Source organism: Tetrao urogallus, assembly GCF_951394365.1.
Source record: "Tetrao urogallus genome assembly, chromosome: 1".
NCBI classification, from domain to species: domain Eukaryota; kingdom Metazoa; phylum Chordata; class Aves; order Galliformes; family Phasianidae; genus Tetrao; species Tetrao urogallus.
This window is the reverse complement of record NC_136813.1, coordinates 69,650,513-69,672,413: the sequence shown is the minus strand read 5'-3', so window position 1 is coordinate 69,672,413 and position 21,901 is coordinate 69,650,513. Positions and strand designations below refer to the sequence as shown.

Genomic DNA, 21,901 nt, shown 5'->3' with positions numbered 1-21,901 from the left:
TAAATCTGGAGCTGTTTTCTACATTGTCACATACCTGAAAGTCATATTTGTGTTAAAAACTATAAATATATATAAAAAGAAAAAGTTAATCAGCATTCTTATAATGCAAAGTCTGAAAGTATTGCCTCCTGTTTTATTATGTTGGCCCATGATGTTAGAGGCAGATGTTGGTGGTAAGGCAGTAGAAACTGAACTTGCCAGATAGTATTCCATTACGTGTTGTTGTTGTGTGATGGCAGCAGAGGGGCAGTCTGACAAATTGATGTCTGACCTGGAGGTGTGGATGAAGCAAAGGGGTGGAATTAAATTCCTCCATGAAGAAAAAATGGCACCTATTGATATTCATTGACACTTGCTGAACGTTTATGGAGAGCAAACAGCGGATGAGAGCACAGTGAGGCAGTGGGTGGTTTGTTTCAGCAGTGGCAGCAGCTGTTTGTAGCTGTTGTAGTTTCTGTGGAAATAAATAGGAGGAATTACTTTCAGAGGGAATTACATTGTTGAGATGAGTTAATGGATCAAAGGAACTTAGGAAAGTTTTTACTGTTTAGAATTAACTGTTTGGAACTAGTGTAATCCCCACCACTACAAATCATCAGAGACAGATATGTCACACATCATTTAGAAATGACATAATTTGACTTCTTGTTGCTTTTACTTGAATTGCGAGCAATGTTCTAGCTGAGTTCTTGAGTTACTTACTGTACAGATTCTGTATTTTTGATTATATTATATTGAATCTCTGTGCATCCCGTTATACCAGGGGAACAACCAGATGTCCAGTTTGGTTATGTGGTCGGAGCCAGCTCTGTCACATGCTTCAGTCCTATAGTGGAAGATGTCTTCATTATTCTCTCATAACAAATTGTGATAGCAAATATGTGTGTAAGAGGGGCAGAATATGGAAGTTTGTCAGATTTTCTTTTTTTCTTTTTTTTCAACAAAAATTTCCATGTTCAAAGTGACAGCGTATTCAATAACTCTGCAGGAGCCATTGCCTTATGTGAAACTGAAATACAGGTAATTACCTTCTCCTTGGAAGATAGCAACTTCCATGAGCTCTGACAGAGGTTTGGAGTTGAGGATGTCACAGATGAGATACTGACTGAAAATTTACAAGTGAGGATGTGCTCAGAGCAAGTTTTTTTCATTGTGCTTGTGGGCACAGCAGAAGGAACATATTTTCTGTATCTTGTCATAATGAAAGACAGCAGTCAGAGGAAACAGCTGATTTTGGAACTGTACTCGCACTTCTTTGTCCTTTATAAACTGCACTGTCACTAGTTGTGTTTAGGGATTTGTAGGACGTATGTGATTGCAGCAAATATAATACTAAGACTTTACTTCAGTCTACTGTATGACCTGATGTCTAGGTTGTTTTCATTGCAAATAGGCAATCAGAGTTCAAATCCTTCCTGACAAGTAGCTGACCTCTGATTCCTACATGATGGATGAAAGCAAGCAGGAGTCCCTATTGATTACTTTAATGCTATCATTATTTTGTACATTACTACAAAAGTGATCAGACAGTGGAAGTACCACTAGAAGTATCATGCTGCTAGTGTCGAAGAAGCAGTTGAACAGTCTGAGATATAGGTTTTGAATTTGGAATAGTACTGTGTGGAGCCAGGAGTTGGACTTTGTGGATTCCTTCCAGCTCAGATTATTCTGTTCAGTTTTACTATTGAAAGCTATTATTTTTTTATTTTTTATTTTTAACAGAAATACAGTCTTGTTACAGTCCTAAAATAGGATGTGTGAGTTTAAAACAAGTAGCGACTATGAAAATATCATTAAACTATGGAAAGTGTGTATCTTGATAATGTTGAGAGTTTCCATGACATAAGAAATAATTCAAGAAATACAAATATGAAGCTTGAATATGTTAGACATTTGTAAATTAAGTAAAATTTCAATTGTTTGTAGCAATCTTTGCTTTGTCTAGTTTGCTTGTAAAGATTTTTGCTACTTTCTGCAGTGGATTTAACGATCCTAAACAGAGATGATTGCAGTGATGATGACATAAATATGTTGTTTAGATTTTAGAGCTTCTTAAGATGAAAACATTTTAACCAATGTGATAAGTTGATATAAAGCGTCTTTTAGCTGTATTGAAAGTTTTAAAATTTACCAAAACAGAAATGTTTCACTCTGTAATATTACTCATTTTCTGCAAGAATAGCTGCTAGTATCATTAGACCTCATAATTATTTTTTTTAAAATTCTGTCTGAAACTAAGACAGCTACATAAAGAGTTTCACACTGTTTCTCACATCACAAATTACAGAAACAATCAGAACAAAAGACCTGTATGGATATCTGGTGGTCTCATAGTACTTAAAAAATACAAACATGTTCCTAAGGTTAGATTATTTTTTTTAATTTTCATGGTTCCATTTTCTACCTTAGAAATCTTATTGTATTTGAATTTGAACACTTTTACTCTGTCTAAAAAAGACAGAATGGACTCATAGAATAATTCAGGTTGATAGGAACCTCTAGAGGTCATCTGATCCAATGATCTGCTCAAAACGGAAATAACTTAGAAGGTAAATCAAGTTGTTCTGACCTATATATAAGGACCTATAACAGATGCTGTTACTGTTTCCAGAATTTGTACTTTACGAAGACCAAGCTGCTGAGGCCATCTAACAGTGCAATGCACTTTAGGATTTCCAGAAGGCATGGTGATATTTCCTGACAGTCAAAGATAGTTCTGCCATTACTATGAAGAACATATAATCCTTGTTGTCATTTGCAGATGTGCCTCTAGGAAGCCAGTGAAAGAAAACGTTTTTTTTCAATATCTCTCTGAATAGAATTAATCTGACTGTACAAGAAATGAAACAGAGGGGGTGTTGCAAACTATTAGTAAGCTGGCTTTATTTTATGCATTAAAAAAGCAACTGCTTATAAGTTGAACTGAATAATGTTCAGTTAAAGTCAAGATGGAAGATCCTATTTCCATATTTATGTATCATAATGTACCACAATTTGGTACCTTGGGAGGACTTATATAGGCCAGTTCCTCAAGTGTCATTTCCTCAGTCCTATTAGCTTCAGTAAGCATGAGACATGAATGGAATGTAGGATCTGAACTTTACATTAAAAGAAATACCTTTATGAAGTAGTCTTTCAGTCTGAATGCATTGGTATGATGGCAATAATAACTTTACTTCAGGAGGTATCCCAGCAAGAATAACGGCACACTTCAGGCGGTACAAGGTGCTTAGCAAATGCACATAATTTTACTAGTCAGTCATCACAAAAGTGTATTGTAATTATAGGATACAATGATTTCTTTCTGAAAGAAGAAAATGTCTTTCACTTGCTGCCTCTGACTTAGGCCTGGGATTAGAGAAACACAGTACATTCCTTAAACAGCATGAATTCTGCTTTTATAAATGAAAAGGGGAACTTTCTTGTGGCCAGATTTTTTGGCTATCTTGACTATGTGAAATTAAAAATGATGTGCTATTTGTGTCAAGTAGTGAAACCAATTTAAAAAACTCACTTTTAACTTCTTGGTGATGGAGTCACAGAGTACCACCCATTATGAAGTACTGGTGCACTTTGAAAACCTTGCTTAAAGAGACTAGCTATTTATTACTGTTAAGATCCTTGGTATCTTAGGCAGCAGTCAAGACTGAAATTGTAAAAACAAAAATAATTTTATGTTTCCTCTGTTCCATAATGGTTTGGCAACCAGAGAGCTGAGGTTTTGGACCTCAGCTGAGCGGTCTTCAAGTTATTGCATGGTTAAGTATTTTTAGGATATGAAAATAATAAATATCTCATAGACTAAAGGAGAAAAAAACTTTTATTCTTTATGAATTCATTGCTTCAATCCTCGTCATTTGCTGTTATAATTCTCATACATGAAAATACTAGAATGTAATTTAGTATGATAACTCCTTTCCAAAGCAACATATCACAATAGTATTTTCTAACGCATTGCATGGTTTTCACTACTGTTTTCTTATTGCTTGTTACTAGAGAATAATTTAACTGTCCCTGCTCAGGTAAAGATTTAGTTTTGTTCACTTGTCTTTGAATGAAGTGTATGGACATTTATGTCTTTGTGTTCAAATTAAACATTTGAAGTACTTCTAGATATTTAAAATCAATATATATATACTTCTTAGTTTTGCTTAAAAAGACAAATATTTAAAATGCATTAAGACTTGGCTTCAGGCTTCTTTCTTTGTATTTCTGGTAAATGCTAAAGCAGAGAAAAAAAAAAAAAGAACACTTAAAACAGGGAGAGGCAAAGAATCCTCCATTGTCTGGTAAATCAAGCAAACAAGAATAATGAATTAAATTACAGGGAAGAATAAAATGCAAGGCAAGGCAAAGCAAACAGAAAGCTGACATAAATGCTTTTAAAACCAGATCTTAGGAAAACAAAATTAACTTTCACTTAGTTCAGAAAGATAAATGAAGTGACGGTGTGTGCTGACCCTTTGTTTGCAATAAGGTATTTCACATGGCAGGTTTTAAAGTAATATAAGGGTTTCTCCATGTTATCCTGTGGTCCTTTCTTGCACAGCTAGTGCCATTGGAGTTAATGAAACCCTTCAGTAACATTGAAGTTTCTAGTTGTTATTGGTAAGGATTCAACAGTTACTTAAAACTAAGTAATTATTTAGTTTGATACTGTTATATCAGAAGACTTGTGTTTAAACAGCTCACTGTTTTCTAATCATGTATTTAAGCTGGAATATATTTGTACTTGAAAGTATCACTGTGGTCCAGATGGTTCTTTGAAAAAGATCTCACTGTTAGTTATATTGATGTATACATTAATGTATTTCATCTTTCTGTGTGAATCTACTGGATCAGCAGAGGCTGACTGGGGAGTATGCATTATGCTCAGTTGTATTTAGTAAAGTTGTCCCTGGGCACAGGAATCTTTGACTAGATCAACTGTTCAGCCATTCACCAGGAGACATTGCATAATTTTACTTTTCCATGTGTGCTACAATTGACTCAGGTGCCTATATCCTATGGGCTTTCTCAGCTTCTTTCCTAGTGTAGTGGGTAATACTATCAGCTAGAACTATAGTGGGATGTTATTTCAGAGTTAAAAGAGTATCTTGTCAGAAATATTCTCTGTGTGATTCCTTCTCCTCCCTTACTTTGTCTCACATAGGCCTAATCTAATTCCAGGAATAAAATTTTTGTTATCCTAATACTGATTTTTAAGATCTCTGACTTTCTGCTTCCTAGAAGAGAATTAAAAGGCTAAAAATAGGTAGTTTGCATTTGGTTTATGTCCAAATGTGAAGAGATAATGGTACATCAACAAATAATACAAATGGTAGAGCAGACAATGCACAACTTCTCAAATAGTAAGCAATGTATTAGTTGGACCAGTGGTAAAGTTTTAAAATCATATTTACAATAATGGTAACCTCAGGGCTATCTCCCCTGCGATGGAAACAATGTTAGGCAGATTTTTGAATGTCACAGTTTACAGCCTTGCTTCATGTTTCCACAGACACAACAGAAAACCACTAATGGTTGCCTTTCACTTGCTTCCAAACCACCATACCTCTCAGGGTGGGTGGTTAAAGCTCTTGGTGTGAGACACTTAGGAGAAAGTTTTTCCAGTGATTAGACCCAAGGAATGTAATTGGAATTGGTTCAGAGTTTGCCAGGAAATGAAATAACAAAAGCCAAATTAGAATTACCTATTGTGGTAACAGAGCAAAGGCAGCACAGAGCACGGAACAGTGATTTTGCTTAGCTGATACCCACTGACGTCTGCTTGAAGGTGGAGAGTGGCTGTACCATACTACATTAAACTAGTTCTAACATTTTGTCTGGTTGACTCAAATGGTATGACATATTAATATTCACAAAGAGTACGATGTTCACGAGCCCTCAGTATGACCTGTTATACTCTAGAATTCCTTCAGTAATTGTGAAAATGTAAGTCCCCTTTTTATTCTTAAACTTATTAACTGAATACAAATTTAATTTATTTTGAACTTACATTAAAAGATCATATAGAAATGTAAGTACAATCCAAAGATGGATAGACCTGCAATCAGACTTCAGACACCTGTGGTATCAAATTGGGAAATTATTTATCAGACCTAACTCACTTCAAGGCTTTGAAAAAATTAACTATTCAGCTAATAAACTAATTCCTGGCTGCCTTAACTTTTCAGGAGAAAATTCATTTTCAGAAACAGTATCCCTGGGATGTTTGTAAATCTTTGTCTTACATCTTCAGACAATCATACCTGGAGCAATCCTTCCATTCCTATTGTGAGTAAAACTTTCCTGGGGTACTTAGTGTATCAAGATACCTTTCATCCACTGTGGGTTAATAACTGCTACTGTAAATGCTTTCTCTAAGTTTCTGGTGTGGCATACCATGATGCACAAGCCATGAATGTCCAGTTTAGGACCTTTGGGAGAATTTTGCATGCACTGTACATGCAAACAACCCGCTTGTCTGGTTTTTTCTTTGCATAAGGTATGAGAAAGCAGTAACAGGTTCATGTCTGTATCTCCTCCCACAGAGGCTTTATGGTTAAGGTGGATGTGTACCTGGCCTCTGGAGCTGGGAAGAACTCCCACATTCCCTACTCTTTTTATAGCCTCTTCACCTACATTAAGATTTGGATTTGTCAGAATTAAACAGAAGGCTTTTCAGTAGGTGTAGAATGATAGCAAGCTTGGATTTGTTTGTAATTTTTTCATTGAATTCTATTTTTGAAATATTAGAATGTCTGGCTATGAAGGAGCAATGTAGGAAGCTTTTATTCAGGCTGCAAGCAGCTATTATGAAACTTAGAGTTTACACGAGGCAAATTTCCTTGTAATAGAAAACCAGAGTGAGATGTTGTTGAACTTACTTTACATAGGATATTGTGTGTGGGAAAGGCAGTGGGAGTAGAGGTAATCCAGAATAAAGATGATTCCAGATTTAAATATTTCAATACAAACATCCTTAAACCTTTAACCTTTAAATCTTAAACCTAAATATGGACACAAATGCTGTGGCTCAAGCCCACCTTTAAATTACACACTCATTTTTAATATCATTTTTTGAAAGGATTATTGATGTATTATGCAAAGAATGTGTTCTATAGAAAGAAAGTTTGTTTTAAATGGCGTAATGTAAGGAACAAAATCTTTGCTATTTAAATGATACTGCTTATATTCCATATAAGAGCAGGAAACTGTACATTTTGCCTTGTTAATAACTGTTTATTGAATGAAGTTTAAATGTCAACTGAGGATTTTAGTGTTTATTTTAATCATACTCCTTGAATAGCTGATCACTAAAAAGCTGACATGAATGCCATGAATTTCATAGACAAATATTTGACATTTTGGGTTTTATTTTTTTATTTTTTTTACCACTGGGTGAATCAATACACAGGCAGCTAAAGGAGCCAGAGCTGTTTTCATTTTAGTCTTATAGGAAAGCTTAGCTACAGTGACTGAGAGAGAACACTTCAGAAGCATAGTTTTTACAGGGGAACATGCATTAGCTCATCAGTACAGCATTTTATAGTTAGTTAAAGGTACGTTCTATGTCCCTATCTATCCTAAGATTGTTTGACTGTTCACTTTGCATTTACTTATCAACCATAAGTTAAATAAAACGCTTAATCCTTTATTATTTCTTGCCCTGTCGTTAGCTTCAGGTTTCAAATTTTAACAAGAAATTCCATTACTCACAGAAGCTTAAATAGCTTGTAAATCAATATATGAGAAAATAAGTGTTACGATCAAGTAGTGGTAAAGATCATGTTTTGCTTCTCTGAAGTACACTGAAGCATGTCCTCCCAAACTGTTTTTCAGTCATTCTATTGTTACAGTATGACACTGTCATAAGTAATAAGTATCGAATGAGTAGCTTTATAATAATCATGTCTTCAAAACTGAAGCAACTAGTATTAAATAATAGTGCTTCATTTATTCGCTTCTTTTTTCCTCCCCACATTTAGGCCTTTCCCATATATTTTTGCAGGGCATTTCCAGCAATTGAGTTTTATTAGAAAACGTGTTTCTAAAAAGTGATACATTTTATAACTTTTTTTCTGTTGAGAATGGTGACCTGATAAACAGAGCAATGAAGATCTGAGAGAGTGAAGATACTTCATAATATTGTATCTCAAATACCGAGTAATAATTCTTGGTGTGAAAACCTGGGTAAATTGTGCTGGAAAATAAGCATTGCCATTCATCCTTGTGCCAAAATGGCATCTTGGAAGCACTGACTTATTGAACTATTTCCACAGTTGTAAAGGTGTATTATGGGTTGCAGGAGCAACTTATTCCTATTCCTTACAGAATTCATGCACAAATAATCATTTTTCTTTATGCAAGACTTAAATTTCACCATTTACCATTTCACGGTTTACCATTTACCATAGCACAGTTTCATCACTTAAAGTAAGTAATTTTTGTCCTGGATTGTTTTGTAGTGGTATCCTATTTGATAAAGTATTTATATAGAGATCCCCAAAGCCTTACTGTAACTTTACCCTAGAAACAGTCAAGCTAGTTGAAATGTGTTTCATGTGCCCTGAGCTGACTTTGCCCTGTGCTGTGATATTAAATATAAAATCTTTACCTGATCTGGTTAAACTTTGCTATGGCCTATTTTTATAGCAGTAATGCTGCAAGACACACAATCCAGGAAGGGAATTATGTAATTTCGTCGTATTTTCTTCTTCCTTTTAATCTAAGACAATCAAAGATATGTTCAAGACCATCTTTTAGCTGTAGTTTATACAGTCATTAATGTCTTGATCCTACTGGGTACTAAACTTTCTTGCCTGATCCATTAGCTGCTCTTAACTACTGAAGTCAACACAACTGTTCCTGTGCTTAAGTGCTTTGTTGAAACAGGGCCAGAGTACTCAGAAGCTTGTAAGATCAACACTCTCCATGGTAAGAGAAAGCAGAAGCAGTCACAGGCCCTTCATAAGGAATCACTGTAGTTCTCTCTGCGAAACATCATCTTTAGCAATTGGCTTAGGTATGGGCAGAACAAGTTCTTTCAGTAATTTTCTTACTGAATAACTTCTTAGAAATTGCAATTTCATTATGATACTCTAATTGAAGGATGGTTGAAGATAGCAGGTTTGTGTATGGCAAGTTATCTTCCAAACATTGATAACAACTGCTTTCTTTTACTATATTTAATTCCAATGAGGAAATATATCAAAGATTGCTTGAAGAGCATCAATAACAGGATAACTTTGCAGAGGTACTCATTTGGAATTAAGGGATCTTTTTTTGGGGTGGAACATAAGAGGGAGAAAGTCACAACAAACATCTTTTCAGCATGATTTAGAACATCCCCAGATCAAGGCATTTCTAGCTAAGGTATTTGAGTATTTTATTCATCGAAGTTAGAAGCAAAAGAGCTAAGCATATGTGGAATTTTAAGAACGTGCTCATGTGATGTCTGAATTTTTTCTTAAGTCTAGGAACTCATCACATACTACAGAAAATTTACCTTAGAAATCATAGAAGAAATAATTAATATTACCTACTAATTTCTATGGGAGGATTAGTTGTATGCATCTGTCTGAAATTCTGTCTTGTTTAGGCAGGTGATGTCCATTTTGATAACTTTAAGTGATTTCTTAATGTGATTATTTTAAGGTATTTTTATGGGTACAAAAGGAATTGTTTGATTAAGCTGCCCGCTGTAACAATCCTTTAAGGAGTTCTTAAGTGGCTGTACTGTTGACTAAATACACAAGCTTAGAGTTGCTCAAATGAGTGCTAGCACTTAGTATCTCCTTCAAATCCCATATTTTCAGTTCTGGGAAAGATGAATTATTGCAGTTCATGGTTATTGTATCAGTCTTTTTCATGTCAGAAGGTATGTTTTCTAACTACGATAGCAAGAGAGTTATAAAACTTGCTAAAGTCTTCTAATTGGAAGTACAGAATATAGAAATTTCCTAACTATTAAGAGGAAGACTGATTATATACAAGGATTCTTTACAATGTGATACATGAAATATCAGAATTGAAATGAAAGAATTGAGCAGTTTTTTTGCTGTGTGATAATCTTATTCTAGAATGAATGGTCGAGCTTGCCAATTAAGCTGCTAGAGAGCAGTTCCAGTAAATGCTGGATATTCTGTATATATTAACTACTCAAATTATTTTTCTGAAGATGATACAGCTGTGTGTTAATACGTGTATTAACTTCAGCTGGACTTAATGCAGAACCATTAGCTGTGGTGATAGAAGCTGACATTCACCTAGGCTGTAGCTTAAACTGTTTATGTGATGCATGTTGTTGAGTTTGTAATGGACAGCTGAAAAGAAAAATCTTAATAACATTACAGTAGTAATCTCAAAGGAAAGAGAAAAGGAGCATAGGATAAGCTTTTGTTTCGCTTGTGCACACAAATCAGTTGCCTAAGAACTAAACTCTAAAGCCATGATCTTTATAAGCAGTTTCATGAAACAAGTACATGTTTTCATCTTATTTTTTGAAGTATATTATGTGACCTTTTAGATCATTCCATACATTTTGCCTCCTGCTCTAAGAAAAATTTCTAAATAATATAATAAGGTAATTTCTGAAGCAAGCTCATTATTTAATATGCATACTTCAAGCGTGTATATACACTGAGTATTTCATGCCTCTAGCTCTACATAATAAAAAAGTCTCAATTTTCCTCATTTTTCACATTTTTTAAGAAGTCTCAAATAGGAGACTTATATTTCATTTTTTTTCCACCCAAATTACTTAAGATGAGAAGTGAAGGAATTTTAATATTGAAAATAAAAATCTAGGAATGTGTCTTAATGAAGAGATCTGGATAACCTTAGCTTTTGTTGTCATGATGAATTCCATTTTATGGCTGCTGTTTTACATATGTATGTGCATACAAAAATTAAATATTAAAATACAGAAAATCTTGATTTTCAATATAGACTGTTATCAGAATATAAGATGTGAACAATATCAAATATAAGGTTCATTTCTTAGTTTTGTTTAAGTAAAGAAATACAAAATTATGGTTGTTAAAAACTTTCATCATACATTTACAGTCCACGTTGAGAGGGCAAGGAAGAGAGAAATTTTATTTTTTTTTTTTAGTTATTCCTGATTTTCTTGCTTGAATAAAGATGTTATCGGCTGTTTATGAGTAGGTTACTTCGGGTTTGCTAATGCAAGAGAGAAGAAATAGGAAGGAAGAACTGCAAGAGGGCACTGTCTTCTGAAAAGCTTATAGTTTATGTAAGAAATGGAGGTGGAGCTGTAGAATCCAAACAGATTTCCTCTCTGCCAGGAGCTGCAAATAGCAGATATTTTGGACACATTTCTAGAAATGCATGGTAAATCTCTGGATGGCTGCTGAGATGTTGTAAGCTCTTGATTCTTGGGCTTTTGTAGCTTTACAAAGAGCAGAACAACTTACATGCAGATAGTTTAAAATAATAAGTTCTGATTATCAGCGAATATGCTATCAATAACAGATTCATTGTGTGTTTGTGGCACAAACTGTACATTTTTAACATAGCAGGAGTAATATAGCAGAACATTGCTTTCAGGTCCCAGGAGAGGGGCACAAACAGGTGATAGGCAATAGAAACAGACTAACTCAGATGAAACCTGCTTCCAGATGTACTGTGAATTTGTGTCTTCATCAGAAAAGCATAACAAATGGGAAAGCCCAGCAACCAAGAGGCAAGTGAAAGCACATCCAATTATTTATTACTTTTCAAATGGAAGGGAACAATCACAAAGCAGCAAGTTATTTCTTTAGGTATCTTTGAGAGAGTATTGAGCTTCCAAAGAAAGTTAGCATACACATTGTATTGCTAACAGCTGATAAAAAAAAAAATAAATCAATTTCAAGGGGGCTTCTCATCAGTCTTTTTACCAGAGTACCATCTGAGCTAGTTTCAGACACTGCTTATTTTCTCTTTAATTTATAATTTTCCCCTTCTGCATCCCACTTGCTTGTAGCAGTCTAATGCCAGAGCAGCTCTAAGGGCATCACAGATATTTGTTTTCACTCCTGAAACGCACAATCAGGCATTTGGTATTAGTGGCTATGTTATACCAAGTTAATTAATAGTAACAAACATGTAATTTTGCATCTCCTATATAAAGACAAAGGAGAACCAGAAAAATGACAAGATGTATTGTCAGTATCTGGTGAGTTTTTCTTCTTTTCTCTAATTCTTAATTGCTCTTTCTTTCACTTTCTTTTGCAATCAGTCTTGAGAAAAGCAACTGTAAAATACAGTGGCTACTTCTACAATTATTTGTAGGGACCTCAAAAAAAATGAAGATCTGGAAATTGCTTGAAAGTTTATAGTACTGATACTTATGTAAGTTTTGTCCTTGATTTAAATGGCAACTAATTCCCTTTTCTGAAAGGGAAAATCTCAGAGGCTTGCAGACATTTTCACATACCTCCAGGCACACATTTCTCAAGTACTGACAGTGAGCAGTGTTGCAACACTGACAATATAAACAGTGTCAAGCAATTCGTACAAGGTCAATCCCATCATATGCAGGATGCTTGGAAGAAACAGAATTGAGATCTTTTTTTAATGTTCACATCAGTAGATGCTTACATTTCTGAAAATGCCAATTCTCTGTTTTTAAAGTTATTCCTCTTAGCTGATGTATGATTTAAATTATGAATGTATAATAGTTCATTTTTGTTAATGAGTGCTTATGGACAAGTGAGGAACTATTAGCCCTAGAATACTTAAACTCTATTTGTATCCAAACAAGCTTGAAAAAGTTGCAGTTGTGAAGCTGTAATTATAATATGTCTTTTCCTCTTTTTTTGACCCCTTTAGGTATCAGCATGAATCAATTCCAAGTCCACTCATTACTGGAATCCTGTGCACACAATGACACCAAGGGACTTGAGAAAGTAACTGAGTTGACTTATGTAAGTCATTCAGACTTCTACTTGACTCTGAATAGCTCCTAAGCTGCAAGAGAAAGGATAGTTCTGCAACAAAGCACAGTTTGGTTTATACTTTTTCTTACATAAGATAGAAATGGTTCATCTGGAGTGGTCTTTGTGTTTGTTTTGTTTGTTTTTTTAATCCAAGCTAGGCTAATATTTTTTTGTTGGTGATGGTGGTGCTGTTCAGAAGACTAGCAGGCAAACAGATTTAATATATACTTCTATGGCAGATAGAAAACAGCTGGTTTTATGATAAGAACTAGATGTCTGGAAAAGTACAAATACTGAAGAGTAATAATAGCAGTTATAAACTAGCATGGTTTTTTTAGACGCAAACGTGGTTTTCAGAACTGAGAAGAACAATAGAATTAGAAAAATAATACAATAGTTGGAAAATACTAGACATTAAATCTGAAGGTTGGACACAGATAAGGAGAAAAGCTCCATGTAATGTCAGGAAAAATACATATGGGGGGGGGATATTCTTCATACTGAAATAAAACATAATTCATCCTTTCTTCTTAACTTTACCTGTACTATCAGATCAATTCAGTACAGTTAATGTCATATAAAACCAGAATAAATAAAAAGAAAATAATTCTCATGCAAGAGGCTGTTAGCTTGTAAGGTTTATTACCTCATGAAGTCAGTAAGGCAAATGTTAGAGTTGGATTAAAAAAATGATTGTGGTATAATGATATGAACAGTCTCAATATTTCAAGTTATGGTCAATGAACTTAGGAAAAAGTTTGTATTTAATAAGTTTATTTCTACTAGAAGTCAGGAAAGATTACTTGTATATCTGGCCAAGTGCACTGTGGGATTAGTAAATTCATTTCTTTTCTATCATTTTACACCAATTTGTACAATTACTTTGTATAACTATGCGGGCTCATTCTTATTACAAGTGATCGGAAGACATCTGCTGCGACGAAGGGTTTGGTAATCAATATGATAATTCAAGGCAGATAAAGAACTTAGGCTTCTGGTGCTGAGCATTTAGGCTTTCGTCCAGAGTCCATGGACTTTTAAGTTAGACAATTTGCCATTTTTAGAGTGCATTTTGAGATGTAGGTGAACATGAAGCCTCAGTAAGTCTAGTCAAAACCCCAATTGACTAGCAAGTATCTGCTTTAAAGATTGAATGAGAAACAATGGCTACAGAGGATAACCTGGAGTCTTGCATAAATGCACCAGCATCTTTAACAAATATCAAATTGCAGTCATTTATAAAGGAATGGAATGTGTACTTTAGTTTAGTTTTGGGGTTTTTTTGTTTTCTTACAATAAACGTAGAACCAACCCAGTTAGAATTATAGGAAGGAGTCAAACCTGTTTGAGTAGTAAGTAGGAAATAGGGAATGAAGTCCATTCTCAGCCCAATCTATGTCCCATTGAAAATGCCCTTCCGCATGAAGTTTTGGCTAATGTAGTTTGGGATTAACTTCCAAAAAAAATTGGTGTGAAGCAGAAAAATACTGGAGATTAATGATTCCAGAGAGAAAGAAAAATATAAAAGTCCGTCGAAGACCTGGGACGTTAGCCAAGGAAGTGTACGTTTTCCCAGAAAAATGTACATTTTTCCAGAGAAAAGCACGCACTCACACACACATACACACATACACACAAAACAACTTCTTTTCCTCATAGTTTGGTTTGTGCTTAAGCTTTCAGATTGATTTTCAAACATACTTTATACAACGTTAAGAAGCTACCATGACAATTACACTTTGTGTAAAATTTTATTTTTCTATCATTGTCTTTAAAAGAATTTTGCTGTGTAATTCAGCTGTGTATTTTGCCTTCCTGATAAGAAAACAGAAGTAGTAAACATACTAAAGAGGAAAATAATTGATTCATAGTACCATGCTGGACTTTAAATGCATTAAAAAAGCTAAATGTAGACAAAGCCTGCCATTTACAGCAATTTATTTCATCTTTTTAACAATTATTTAATTCAATTAGTATTTACATCCTCACATTGCTACCTCATTGCCACTATGCAGGAGACTGTTCTAACTATTGTAAGTTAGATGCATTCGTATAGCATGGTGAAGGAGCTGTGTAGAAAGGATGGACCTTTCTGAATGCCATGCTAATGTATTTTACTATTTTACAATTGAAAATAATTATAATGTAAGTAATGTTTGCTTTGTTCTATGAGAAAAGCTATGTTGGAGTGTGTTAATTGTGTCAGTAAAATATTTTATTGGAGAAAACTTTTCATCATCTGCCAAACTCATTTTTCAATTATTTTTCTATTTTTTTTTCCCCTAGGGATCTGTTTGCATCATGTTCTCTTTTGCTTTTCTTTTTCTAGGAGAACTACATGATTCTGAAGGACCTGTCATTTTCATGCAGATATAAAGTAACTGTTTTACCTGCAAAATCTAAAAGTCGTTTTAAGGCTGAGAGTATTTTCTTTGTCACCCCACCTTGCGCTGCGTTTAAAGAAAAAGCCCATAAGCACATTAACTGTGCTGCTGAAGAAGGTAAGACATGATCTGCAGAATTTGCCAAATAATTTCAAATGCACTTAAAATCACACAAAAAAAAAAAAAGTATGTAAAAGCAATTCTGCAGTGGAATATGAAAGATTCAGAACAACAACAAAAAAGATGACTAATGCTTACGCAGAAAATCAAGTAAAATACAGAGCAACATAGATTTTGTTACCATGTTGCTGCTGTGTTTATTAGGTTATAATTTTAGAGGGTTGTTTATAAACATATGATGACATTTCGTATTACAGTTTTTGTTATGTAAGGAGCAAAACCTTCCCATATATTATATATTCACTATAATGATGAATGATAACTGTTATTTCAATTCTGTTAATAACTGATAATTCAATTCAATGGCATGATCCATCTTTTGAATGTTCTAGTACTCAGCTCCAAAGCTGCTTTTTCAGTTTGATTTAGTTTTGGTTAATACTTCTGTAACGTAGCAAAAAGAGACAATCATACCTTTGACGGTGTTGCCACAATCCAAGGTATAGCTGAAAGGTTATTTGAAATCACAGAGTGATGGAGAAAGACTTAAACGATCTGAAGAGAAACCAGTGCTTTGGCAGGGGGGTTGGACTCGATGATCTCTGGAGGTCCCTTCCAACCCCTACAATTCTGTGATTCAATTCTGTGATTCAATTCTGAGAAATTTTTTGGAAGGGATTTCTGATATCAGCTAATCCAGCCACCTACTCGAAGCAGGTGAGGTCAGCTATAGCTTTGAGTAGCCAAGTCTGGACACATCTACAGCAAGAGAGTGGCACTCTCACTTTGAATTATTACTGCCCCCCACTGCTCTGTGGCTCACCCCAGAATCCTGCTGTCAATGGCCACAATTTCCTGCCCACTTCGCTTGAAGAATTCCAACATTATAATTTTCTTTCTGGACAACTGCAGCTCAGGCATAAGTTTCACCTAGCCAAAGTGTGCCTGTTAACTTGTAGTACAGTTTTATAGCATTAATTTTACTTTTTGCCTACATAATGGAGCTCTGTGATATGTTATGGGTTTTCTTTTCATCTCAGAAATCAGCTCAGATATTCTGAAATACAGAGAACTGCCAGGATGGTTGCCAATCAATGAAGCATTTATAATTTTACATGGCATATATTTTCTTGCCTGTCACCTGTGGCTGACAGAATTTGATTTGAAGTTTGAACTTGACCCAGAATGCTGATGGAATATGTCAAAGATAGGTTTTTGCTAACACCTGAAAATGCAATGGCAGAACCGTGTAAAGATCCTGAGTAATACAAAAAAAGAGCTCTGTCTGACCTCAATTCGTGAAATTAAATGAATATTATTGACCACTACTTCTCAAAGTTTAGCTTATCTTTTTGCTTTCCAAATTTATAGTGCCAGTTCTACCCAAAGTGTTGGCCAAACCCGAGAATCTATCTGCGTCTTTCATTGTTCAGGAAGGTAACATCACCGGTCATTTTTCCTGGAAGATATCTAAGACAGTCCTTCACCAGCCCATGACAGGATTTCAAGTCACTTGGGCAGAAGTAACCACAGAAAGCCGACAAAATAGCTTGCCCAACAGCATCATTTCACAGTCACAGATACTGCCAGCAGTAAGTTGCTCATTCATTTCCTTTTCTAGTGGCTTCATAACTGTTTATATGTGGTGTATTTTTATTTTTTTTAGTGGTAATGAAAATGTCACACATAGCATTTTCCTTCTCTGCAGGCATGTTGGAGCAGGAGATGCTTTAATTTTGTCCTTAGAAATACAAAGCACATCTACTCTTCTCAATTGCAGATCAAAAATTTTAATGTGTACAATTGTCAAATCAGAAACTATTATCTGAGAAATGCCCAAAGGGAGGAAAAGATCATCTGTATGGCAATAGATAGTTTTTGTTTTCTTTTGGTGATCAGACTGTTCAACTTGGTGATTACTGTAGTTTTACTAATTACTTGGTGTCCAAGTCAATAAATTTCATGGATTAAGTATTGCTTTTTTCCTTTGAGTTTCTCATTTCTCTAAGAAAAATAAAAATCATTTCCCTTCTGTGAATACTTGCTGTTGTCCAACAAATAAATAATTAGAAGGAGAACTAGAATTCACTGTTTGTTGAAAGTATCAGAACAATTAATTTGAATTCTTCCTCCTTTTAGCTTTAAAATGGTCTTTGCTATTTCAGTTCCTCCTCTGGCAGAAGCAAGTGAAGAGCACTTCTTTCAGACTGCATTGCCAGATCCACCAGGGTCGACAAAAGGATTTAGGCAGCTGGCCTTGATCCAAAGTCTCCTAACAGTGCTGGGAGTCTTTCTGTGCACTTTAGCAACGTGATAGATCAAGGCAAATGTGTCACAAGCAGAATTGCCTGAAAGTCTTTTCACAACATTTGTTTCATCAAAGAATGAATAAAATGTTGTGTTGAACACATCCTACATTGAACACATTTTCTAAAGTGCAAAACAAGATTCCCACAGTTTTATCGTCTTGCAGACTGCCCTAAGGCTATGGCCAAATTTCAAAGCCAGTTTTCAAGCAGAGTAACAAAGAGTAACAAAGTTGACCACAGATGCTCCAAAACTATGTAGCAAGCTGCTATGCACTCTGCGGAGCTGTCTTCTGCCACCGTTGTGCAGTCGTAATGAGATCCACATCAGTTCATTGAGAGCTCAATCAACATCTGAAGCAGAGGCACAAAGAATATATATCCTTGATCTCTTCAGCAGGATATGTTGCAGGATTATCTTGAAGAGGTTACTTCTTCACAGACATTAGAATGCAGACCACAACCTTAGTGAAGTTGCAGGCCATAGGATGTTATTCTTCATTTAAAATTTCTTTTGTTTTGCATATGGTTTATTCATTATTACTATTTCATTTTTAAGCATTTGCTTCTGTTAGGTCTGGGATATATATTATGTTTTATTTAAACATTCCTTTACATTGTGTTTTAATTGCTTATCTTTGTTTTTTCTCTGATTTTGTTACTGTAGAGTCTGGAGATTTCATATGTTTAATTATTTAACACCATATGTATCCATCTATTCATGGCGCCTGGTTAACTTGCACAAAACATTTGCTTCAGTTGAAATAGTATCTCCTCCCTCTCAGACACCACCACAGTGTAGGGTATTTCATGGTGAGGATCATTCATTCATTCTTGTTGGCCATCTGTAATTGTTAAAATTTTGTATTTTGTGCATCCAGGGCTGAAATGCACATGTTCAGGGAGCATCTAAAAGAGCAAAGTGAATGTATGAATTTGACGTAGGCATTTATCTCTCTTTTCACTGAGTATTTTATATGCAATGGAAGAGCTTCAGCAAGGGTTTTTGAGAGTAGCTGCATCTGAGTATTATCAGTATACAGATTTGGCATAAAGCTCCACTTTTACCTCTGCCTTTCCCCTTAGATTTCTGAACTGCCAGGAATAGCAACTTATCAGTTTTCTCACAGCCCACTTTTGTCCCTCTACTGTGTGCTTGAGATAAGATCTTCCAGAACAATTTGCCATGCAAATTCTGTCTGATTGAATGAGCATACTCTGTGTGCACTGTCCAGTATCTCTGTCCCACTGTCCTGTCCCAGGAACTGGACTACACGATGCTTTTTCACTCCTTTTTAGCTTGAAATAAGGTGAATTGGAACTTCAATTCCTGAATGTCCTCCTTAGTCAGATGTTTTTCTATTTAGGAGCATTTATAAAGTTACTCCAAAAGTTTTTAGCCCAAGTGTGAGTGACCAGAGATACAGAGCAGTTAAAAGTAAGGGGAATATAGATATTTCATATGCCAGAAATGGGAATAGAAGAGCTGATCTTTATGTGTAATCTGGGTCAAACTTGCTGAAAACAGTGTAGCCACGCTGCCAGCTCCAACAGGGGCCCTAGCCCTGAAAATTGTCTTGTTTTCTTTTCCCATTCAGTAGAATTTACAGAAAAATGTAAAATAAAAACAATTGCATTTAATGAACTTTTTTTATTAAAAAAGAATACGTAATACATATGCTAAAACCTTTCACAGATTTCTAAAAAGATAATTTGTGAGTGCTGAGAGTGATAGAACCTTGATTTGTGTGAGTAGAGCAACTATGCTTTATTTTTAGATTCTAAGAGAATTAATGTAATTTATTTATTAGGATCATTATGTACTCACCGTGCCCAATCTCAGGCCATCAATGCTATACCGACTGGAAGTTCAAGTGTTGACAACTGGTGGGGAAGGACCAGCTACTATAAGATTGTTCCGAACACCTGATCTTCCTCCATTTTTACCCCACAGTAAGTAGTGTTTTGACATGTGGTTATGTGTTTAAAAACTTCTATACAAATAAATAGGTTGCTTAAGTCTTAGAATCTTTATTAGCTCTAGTAGAAGTCCGTAAACATAACATGCATGACAATTTTGCTTTTTTTCTCTGTTATTGTCCATCAGCATTGATGTAATCAAATACAGCCTTTCTCTTATTCATTTGCTATGACCTTACATTTGTCACTGCATTCCACCGCAGCTCTTTCGTTTATGCCTATAGTATCTAGGATTCAGAGCTGGTCTCTCCTACAAATACTACCTTGACATGGGATTGCTTAGGTTAGACTGCTTGAGAGTCTGTTATATCTATTACCTGACCATATTTCTAAAGCTCTACAAACTTCTTAATAGTTTTAGTAGCTTCAAGCATTTTATTACTTTTGGAAAAGAACAAGTCAGTATTATGAAGCCCAGCAAAATTTACAGTCCATAATTAATCTGCTTGAATCCTTTTGTCCTTTTTCAGTCCCACTGAAGATGTCTGGACTCAATATGTGTATAATTGCCAGCACAGACATTTCACTTACAAGCTGAAGGCTTGCAAGCTGAAGGGCTCAAAAAGTCTTTACAGTAAAATCTGATAAATGATTGTATTACGTATTCAGGCTTTCATATCTGAATACTCTTCTATTCTTTTGTTTAGGACCTCATCTGAAACAACATCATCCTCACCACTACAAGCCACCCCCAGAAAAGTATTAAACTGTTTAAGATGATTATACAAATAACTGAGAGAAAAACTGAGCTCCCAAATGGAGGCTAGGAAAAGGCACATCTATAGAAGCAAAGAATCCAGTTTTCCAGTGGAAGCTACCACGCTATACAGTCTGTTTCTACTCTTGTGTAGTTTAGTCATGAAGAATTTTATTTCTACCAAGGCCAGGATGAAGCATCCAAGAAGTACCATTTCAGTACCACCATTATTCAACAAATTGAAGAATGCATTAAACTCAACATGTTGGAGAAAATCAAATGTGTTGATTATGTTTTTGTATTTTGTGTTTAAAGTAGATTGGAACAGTGAAGTGTGTACAGTTATTTCTCTTAGTGGCTTCAATGTTATTATGTGAGAGGTTTTCCTGTGATGTACACATACTTTTGAACACTTAGAGGCCATGTTGTCGTCAATATGTTTAAATGATGTATTTTACTTAAAGCTCTGCCTTTCAACAGTTTAAACCCTAGTGTATTTTGCTCTTAAAGAAAATACCTATTTGTCTGAAATAAACATATAAGTAAACTAGGTACCAGAACCAGAATCCCTTAAATAAGCAAGATTTAATAACTGCAGCATCACTGCAGAAGAGAATGATGGTACATGTGCATAATCAACCATCTCTTCTGAAGTAACATTTCTGCATGTAGATCTTATATTAATAGAGTTAACGGTCATGTAAAATGTTGATACTCCATTCACTGTAAAGAAGTAAATGACAGTTAATACAATTGTTTTCAATTAATGATGATAACACAATTTATTTATAGATCCTAGAAAAATTATCTCTACAATGTTGGTTGTTATCTTGAAAAGAAATTCTAATTTTCTATCTAAAACTTGAACAGTTAACATTTTAAAAATGGAAATTCTGAGGCACATTTATTATTCAAGTAGTTGTAGAGCTACTTCTTAGCTTCTCTGTCTTTTGATGCACAAATCTCTATTCCCCATGGATCTTTTGAACAGAAAGAAGGATGTATTGGCTCCATGAAGAAGAAATACATATCTGAAAAATGAGTATAACAATTACGCTTCTTACAGTAGAGCCTTCAAAAAACAGTCATACATAGTTTGTCAATACCAAAATGTATAATTTTGGGTGCATATGGGGTAATACCACAGGGAGAGAAAGAAACTGAATTAATTTCTGACAGTTTTTTCATTCCAGTTTTTCTGCATTTCTGTTTGCTATTGAAGTACTCTTTTTTCCTTGTTCTCTTTCTGTTTTCCCTGATGTCTTTTTTAATACACAATGAATGACCGAGAACTTTTCCAGATAATTTCTATTGCTACATCCTTTGGGAATTTGACCAAAGTATTTTGTTGATTCAAAGATGTTAAATGCTGAGTTGCTTTTATTTGCTTCCTCTGCCACTCTGTCACCTCCTTTCTTTCAAAATATATTAACAAGTTAACAGATAAATTCTTAATTAAATCTGTAGGGTAGTAGGTTTGTTTTCAAT

General features: G+C 34.8%; 1 protein-coding gene across 1 annotated transcript in view; it reads left to right on the top strand.

Moving 5' to 3' along the window:
* The window catches only part of ANOS1 (anosmin 1), a gene marked incomplete at both ends in the record, with an annotated part of 126,037 nt that extends 105,615 nt beyond the window's left edge, over positions 1–20,422 (top strand). Inside the window, 5 exons of the mRNA XM_079549827.1 lie at positions 12,820–12,914; positions 15,256–15,427; positions 16,802–17,022; positions 19,548–19,689; positions 20,364–20,422. Coding sequence (XP_079405953.1) covers positions 12,820–12,914; positions 15,256–15,427; positions 16,802–17,022; positions 19,548–19,689; positions 20,364–20,422 — 689 coding nt within the window. The remainder of the gene's footprint in view (positions 1–12,819; positions 12,915–15,255; positions 15,428–16,801; positions 17,023–19,547; positions 19,690–20,363) is intronic.
* Positions 20,423–21,901: the final 1,479 nt, after the last annotated feature.